Source organism: Nicotiana sylvestris, chromosome 4, assembly GCF_000393655.2.
Source record: "Nicotiana sylvestris chromosome 4, ASM39365v2, whole genome shotgun sequence".
NCBI classification, from domain to species: Eukaryota; Viridiplantae; Streptophyta; class Magnoliopsida; order Solanales; family Solanaceae; genus Nicotiana; species Nicotiana sylvestris.
In genome coordinates, this window is record NC_091060.1 from 136402691 (window position 1) to 136410664 (window position 7974).

The 7974-nt window shown below is 37.7% G+C and overlaps 2 protein-coding genes across 2 annotated transcripts; one reads left to right on the plus strand and one right to left on the minus strand.

The window, feature by feature from the left end:
• Positions 1 to 740: 740 nt before the first annotated feature.
• LOC104212230 (serine/threonine-protein kinase-like protein At3g51990) lies at positions 741 to 2508 on the plus strand. Its single transcript, XM_009761452.2, has one exon. It carries the CDS (start codon positions 1004 to 1006, stop codon positions 2474 to 2476), a length of 1473 nt encoding a protein of 490 aa, XP_009759754.1. The 5' UTR covers positions 741 to 1003; the 3' UTR covers positions 2477 to 2508.
• Positions 2509 to 4063: 1555 nt separating this feature from the next.
• LOC138890218 (secreted RxLR effector protein 161-like) lies at positions 4064 to 5215 on the minus strand. Its single transcript, XM_070173585.1, has 2 exons — positions 5084 to 5215; positions 4064 to 4675 (listed from the first exon to the last, which is right to left on the minus strand). The coding sequence occupies exons 1-2, from the start codon at positions 5213 to 5215 to the stop codon at positions 4064 to 4066; spliced, it is 744 nt and encodes a 247-aa protein (XP_070029686.1).
• Positions 5216 to 7974: the final 2759 nt, after the last annotated feature.

Sequence of the window (7974 nt, forward strand, 5' to 3'; positions counted from 1 at the left end):
AATAAGGATGAAATAATAGAAGATACTTTATTTGAATTGTCATTAATTTTTTCTCTCATTTTGCATTTGTTACAACAAATGACAGCTCCCTGTATCTTTTGAATTGTCGTTAGATAATTTTTTTTTTGTGATCTTGACCGTTAACACTCACTAGATTTCTCTTCAATCATGATAAATATTATGAGAATTCTTCCTTTTTAAATGTTTTTATCGTGTTTTGTATATTTTGGATATATTGAATACAATTACTATGTTAATGTAATAACATTAATTTTTAGTATTAAAAAAATATTGCATAGCATAAACTGTTTTTTTTAATAATTTATGCTTTATATATATATATATATATATATATATATATATATATATATATATATATATATATATGGAGATCAAAACTGTAAGTGTGAAATACGGAGAGCATTTTCCAAGGAGGGAAATTAAAACGAGCTGTAGGCACATTGTCAAAAGATATTTTTGACATTAACAAAGTCAAAAGATAATTGCATGAAGTTTCTATCAAATATTGACAAAAGATTCAAGTACAGTTTGACGATTTTTCATACCAATATTAATATTACTGGTAATAGAATTATGTATAATTATTTTTAACTGAAAAACTTACTTATTGACAAATTGTTACAAAGAACATACTTGAAGGACGTATTCAGCAATTCGATATTCTCCCTCTGTTTTTATTTTCAATTTAAATTTGTAATCTGTATGGGGGTTACACATTTCACAAGTTTCCATTCAATTCGTTATTCTCAAAAAAGCTGTAAAAATAAAAGAAAGAGAAAGATCCGTCCTTTTACTACCGCTTTTTATGTCTTTACGACCACCTCAAACTTTCACCCACTCACTCTTCCCTCAGTTATGGCCTCTGCCTTCTCTCTTTTCTCACTACACTATTCTCCCTTTCTCTCCTCGCCAGTATTTCTTCATTTTCAGATCCGACATTACAACACTTTCCTAATTCGTTCAACAACATTCTTATTAACTTATGGGTTATTTTTCATGCAATGCAGAATCTGCAATCGCCACCTGCGATTCTTACAACTTACCAAAAAGGAATCGCAAAAATAAACCCTTTAAAATCAGAGAATTTTCTTACTCTGAGCTTCAGTCAGCTACCAATGCATTCTCTCAAGACAATCTTCTTGGCAAAGGCAGCCATGGATATGTCTACAAAGCTCATCTTCATCAAAATAAACTCAATACCGTAGCCGTTAAAAAAACCAAACAAACTGAACCACGTAACAGTTCTGCCAATTCCCCAGCTGAAAATGAGATCGAAATTCTTTCCCGAGTTCACCACCCTAGGCTCGTTAACTTACTGGGTTACGCAGTGGACAACAACCAGAATAAATTAATCGTCGTTGAGTTTATGCCTAATGGGTCTTTATATGAACTGCTTCATTCTTCTTCTAAACCTCCTAATTGGGCCCGAAGAGTCCGTTTTGCTCTGCAAATTGCAAAGGGAGTTCATTTTTTGCATTGTTCGAACCCGCCGGTGATTCACAGAGATATAAAATCGTCGAATATTTTAATCGATGGGAATTTTAGTGCTCGGCTTGGTGATTTTGGATTGTCTTTGAGAGGACACGTGGAAGATGTTATAGTAAAAAGTACGCCGCCGGCTGGTACGTTAGGGTATTTGGATCCTGCTTATCTTGCACCGGGCGATCTCAGTACAAAGTCCGATGTTTTTAGCTTTGGGATTTTGCTGCTGGAGATTATCAGCGGTCGGAATGCAATTGATGTTAATTACAGTCCGCCGTCAGTGGTGGATTGGGCGGTGCCGCTGATTAAATCCGGCGAATATGCAGAGATTTGTGACCCGAGAATCGGTTGGCCGGAGGACGATGGTGTTTTACGGCAGCTGGCGGTGGTGGCGGCGCGTTGTGTTAGAAAGACGGCGGCAAAACGGCCAGCGATGGCGGAAGTAGTGGAGTGGTTGAAAATGGTGCATAAACGGATGAGCTCGCCGATATGGAATAACATTGGGCGGCGCGTAGGGCGCGTGAGAGAGTCGACGCGCGTGGTTAAATACGAACCCCTGGATGATAGTATGGAAATTGTCAAGATCTCGAGAGTCGGAAGTAGAAGAAACAGGAAAGTATCCAATGTGACGAGCGTAGAATTAAGAAGTGTTGTGATTGGTGGAAATAGAAAGCAAGAAATCCAACCAGTTATTAGGTCAAAATCTATTGGTTCTCTTGATGAGATTGAATCTGAACCGTTAGATCTGGCCAACACCAGGAGGAAAGGAGGATTGGCTGTGAACATGCCTACAGTAAGGTTGAGTAAGTCAAGATCAATGGGCATGATACAAAGTAGTACAAGGTTAATGAAAAAGAACAATATTAGTAATGGGGTTGTGGTTAAGTTTGTAAAGAAACCTAATGGAAAAGAATTAGAGGAGTCTAAATTGCTAGTTAATGTAGGAAAAGAATCCCCAAGGGGAGAGAATTGATTTGCATTATAAAATTTTTGCTGCTTGTGTTATTCATTTCCTTCTATTTTTTTAATTTGTACTTTTTTCTAAACATTAAGATTTTCTTGTGTCTTGAGAAGCTTTTTTTGTTGGAAGAGAGCTATATGATTAAACTCATTTATCACTTGAAAGAGAAATTGTGTTTGCTCATGGAATTGAAAATCTAACATATAGATGAGGGGTCATTTAATTTAATATGACGCGAATTAGAGTATACATAGGCCCTGAATCAAGTACTGTTATCTGTCGGTACTGTTATCTGTCGGCAAGAAAAAAATCACATGTTTACTTTGTTAAAATGAATCAAATCCACACATGAGAGCATGCTTTTATATCTAAAGTAACTAAGTAAATATAAAATTTATCCATAAACTTACTTTACAAATATCACTAAAATTTTAATAGGATTGGAACTCGCTACAGTTCTCCCAAACTATTTAATGTAGACATATTCCAAAAGAAGCAAAAAATGCAGGTCACTTTCTCTCAAAAGTTGCAATACCATGTACTCATGAGTCATGCCCCTTTTATTCCCATTGTGTTAGCTGATTCTATGATATATAAATTTTTCATCTAATAAAAAGCATTAAAGTATTTGACTTTTCTTATTTTCGCCCAACATTAGAACTCATCTCTTAAGCATTCCTGTATCAATTAGTATTGTTAAATAGACATACTTTTGGAGTTTTGCTTCTCCTTTTCTGTCCTATTAATTAATAAGTGACGATTAAGATACAGTTGAACATGGTATTATGCATCAAAATGGCACCATCTATGTCATGTTCGTAAGGAAATCGAAAATTAAAGATACCAATAGTAGAAGATTAAAAACAATAAAGGTAATACTGAAAAGTAGCTAAGAAAGTAGGCATGGAGGAATGCTAGGAATGTTTAATGATGGAGATGTAACTGAGAGATCATAAAAGCTTCAGCCTCTTCAATAATAATGGAAATTAAGAGCATTTATGTATAGCGGCTTTAGCCCCTCCCATAATTATTTTCGTTTATCATAACTGTCGTGCATCAACTTTGAAGAATTGGTGACAAAGATGAAGCTTTCACTGCTCTATTAATGGAGCAGTGAATTAGGGTACATGCAGAGAAGATCCTTCTAGAATCTGAGATCTGGAAATGATGAAGAAGAAGGAATGTTTTCTCATTAAGCTAAAGAATACAAGGACTGCTTTTTATAGATGAAAGCAGCTAACTTCACGTGCACTACATGTGCAATTAACTAACTCTTAATCGCACTTCTAACTACTGCTTTAACAGTAGTAACAACCTTCTAATATAACTAGACTTTAACCATAGTTAACTCAGCTTAGTTAGCAACTATTTCAATACTCCCCCTCAAGTTGGAGGGTGGAATACATCGAGCACTCCAAGCTTGGATAGAAGGTGCTGATGCTGAGTAGTTCCCAGAGCTTCAGTTAACAAATCTGCTAGTTGATGTTTGGTATTGACATGCTCAGGCACTATCAACCTTTCTTTGATCATGCCTCTCACAAAGTGGCAATCAATCTCAATATGTTTCGTCCTCTCATGATAGATGAGATTGGAGGCAATCTATATAGCTGCTTTACTATCACAAAACAACTTCACAGGTGTGGTGACAGGTACATTTAGTTCTCTCAGCAGCCCTGTTATCCATATCACCTCTGAGACTGCAACTGCCATGCTCCTATACTCTGCCTCTGTTGAGCTTCGACTCACAGTGTGCTGCTTCTTTGATTTCCACGATATGATAGAATCCCCTAGTTTTATTATGTAGCCAGTCACAGATCTTCTAGTGTTTGGGCAGGCTGCCCAATCACTGTCACAAAATGCAGTCAGTTCTGTGCAAGGACTGTTCTTCAGCAAAATCCCTTGACCTGGTGACCCTTTCAAATACCTAACCAGCCTAAATGCTGCTTCCCAATGTGAAGTTTTAGGTTGTTGCATGAATTGGCTTAGGACCTGTACAACAAAGCTAATATCAGGTCTAGTGATGGTTAAGTAGAGTAATTTCCCAATGAGCTTCTGATAAGGAGTAGCATCTGGAAGTATATGATCTGTAATACCCCCTACATGTTCATCATAATCCATAGTAGTGAACTTAGCATTTACTTCCAAAGGTGTATTCACAGGCTTAACTCCACTCAAGCCAACATCAGAGATCAACTCTAGAGTGTATTTTCTCTGATTGAGCAATATGCCATCATGTGATCAGAAAATTTCAATTCCTAGGAAATACCTTAGTTCACCTAGGTCTTTGACTTTGAAATTATTGTGCAATGTACTCTTTGCTTGGTCAATTAATCTTTTGTTGTTCCCAGTGATAAGTAGATCATCTACATACACTAAGACAATGACTAGTTCCTTACCTTCCTTCTTTGTGAACAAAGAATGATCATATGGACTTTGAATGTACTTGGCTGATTGTAGTGCATTTGTGAGTTTGATATTCCACTGTCTAGAGACTTATTTCAAGCCATATAGTAACTTCAACAGCTTACAGACTTTATACTCCCCCTGCTTTTGAAGCCCCTAAGGTAAATCCATATAGACTTCCTCTAATAGGTCACCTTGTAGGAAAGCATTATTTACATCCATCTGATATAGAGGCCAATTCTTTGAGGCTGCAATACTGATCAATGTTCTGATGGTCACCATTTTAGCAATTGGTGAGAAAGTCTCATGATAATCTAAACCTTCCTGCTGAGTGTACCTTTTTGCCATGATTCTGGCTTTGTACTGGTTTACTTCTCCATTTGGTTTGTATTTGACTTTCTACACCCATTTTGATCCAACTGCCTGCTTCCCTTTAGGGAGATCCACCAATTCCGAGGTCTGATTTTGTTCTAAGGCATTGACTTTCTTCTGCATAGCTTCAATCTATTTTTGATCTTGAGATGCTTCCTTAAAATTCTTGGGCTCTGTCGGTGCTGAGAACAAATTTAGGTATTCTTGATACCCAGTGGATAAGTGATCATACTCCACATAGTTATTGATGGAGTATAAGCAATTAGGGGCATCGCTTCTAGAGGTTACATAATCTTTAAGCCATATTGGTGGCTTGGTATTTCTCTTGCCTCTGCCATTGTCTACAACTGCTTCAGTAGTGGTAGGCTGTTCTGCAGCATGAGGCTCTTCTGCCATTGATTCAACCTCTTGTAATGAAATACCATGTGTCTCCATTGGATCATCAGCATCTGCAGGATCCTCAGCATGTTGAGAAGGTGATGTGCTATCTGCTGCATTTGTTTCATGAGTGGCAATGGTGGGAGTTTCAGCTTCTGTTTGCCATGTTGGTTCTTCTGTTGCTGTAGTATTATTATTATGATCATGCTGCATCACATGAGAGTGGTCTGGTGGTGATGTTGCATCATTTATTTGCATGAACAGGACCTCCTCCTCATGTTCAACTAGCACGGCTCTGAAAGGAAGGATCCTTTCTGTGAAACTTACATCCCTGCTATCAAAAAAGGTTTTGGAATCTAGGTCAAATAGCCTATATCTCTTTTGAACCTCAGAATACCCCATCAGAACTATCCTCCTTGCCCTTGGGGCCAGTTTATCACCCCTGCGCAGGCTACTTGCATAACATAAACAACTAAACACCCTTAGGTGATCTAGCCTAGGTTCTTTACCATAAAGCAATGCATAGGGTATTTTTCCATCTAGTACAGTAGTAGGTAATTTGTCGATCAAATAGACTACAGTTTTCACACACTCTCCCAAAACTTAGTTGGAATTGAACTATGTATTTTAAAAGCCCTTGCTACCTCGAAGATGTGTCTATGTTTTCTCTCAACTATTCCATTTTATTGAGGAGTATAGACACAACTACTTTGATGAACTATACCATAGGAAGACAACATCTCATTACATTGTGAACCAAAAAATTCTGTGCCATTGTCTGATCTCGGTACTTTTACACAAACATAAAGCTAATTTTTTACCATCACTAAGAAGTCTTTAAGTACAATTGAAACTTCACATTTGGATTGAATCAAACAGACCCAAGTATATATGCTGTAATCATCTTCTATAGTAACAAAATATTGTTTTCTGTCAAACGTTGGCTTTCTATAGAGGCCCCAGACATCAACATGAATCAATTGAAAAATACTACTAGATTTACTCTTACTAACAGGAAAGCTTAACCTGATCTGCTTTGCCATTGGGCATACTGAGCAATTCTCCTATACTGTATTATTGACTTTATTCTTTAAGCTAGGAATATATTGCATAGCAACTGTTGATGGATGTCCCAATCTAAGATGCCATAGTTCTGCTTCATTCACTTCTTCAGTTACTGTTGCTCCTACTATGGGTTTGAACTCTCTTTGTAGAATGTAAAGACTATTACTCTCTCTACCAATCCCCATTACCTTGCCATTGTAGAGTCCCCGAAACACACAGAATTTAGGGAAGAAAGTGACTCTACACTGCAATTCCTTGGTTAACTTTGACACTAAAAGCAGACTGAATTTGAAATCTGGGACATGTAGTACATTTGTGATTTTTTGGCTTCCTAAAATCATTGTACTTCCTGCACATGCTATGGAAGATCTACTTCCTATTGGCACCTGCACTCTACTGTCTTGTTATTTTTCTAAACTTCTTAGTTCATCTAATAGTTCCTTGCATGTTGTAATATAATGAGATGCTCCAGAATCAATTATCCATTAACAAACATATGTACTAGATAGCAATGTAACAATACATGCCATCACATTTAAGGTGTTATCATTTGATGGTGGCTAGTTTAGGAGGTCCATCAACTGTGAGTATTCTTCCTCAGTGAAGAAATGTCTTTGCTGCTGAGCTTCAGTAGTTTCATTATTGGCATATGGTTTGAATCCTCCACTAGTCTTTGCTCTGCCGCCCTGCTGACCTGAAACTAAGGGTGTCTAACAGGCCGGGTCAACCTGTTTCCGGACCGGCCCAGATCGCTTGAAACCGGAATCGGCCAAGACCGGTACGAAGGGGGTCGGGAGGGCTGTGTTAATGGGGTAAGGGGGTTGGTCCGTTTACCTTCGTGCAATCGGACCGGTCAAACCCGGTCAATACGATTTACTGTAGAATTAGTTAACCGGCCCGGCCCGGACCGGCCCAGACCGGTATAGCGGCTACTTTTAATTTTTTTTAATGTTTCTACTTTTTGACCGTTCGCCCAACGGTTGTTTTGCACATTTAGCCCTTTTTGTGCCAATATTTTTTTTTAAATTTAACACTTTTTGTAATTACTAATTTAGCCCTTTGAAAAACTATAAATACACCCCCCTCTTCTTCATTTCTTCACTCATCTCTCATTTCTCAAACTCAAATTCTCAATTCAAGTTAAATCATGCCCCATACTTCTAGAGTGCGCTCATATGTTTGGGAAAACGAGGTGGTAGTAATGAAGAAGTTCACAAAGTAAAGTGCTAGAACTGTGGTCGAGTCTTAAATCTTCGTACAAAGTGTGTGGGCACAGGCTGTTTAAGGAGGCA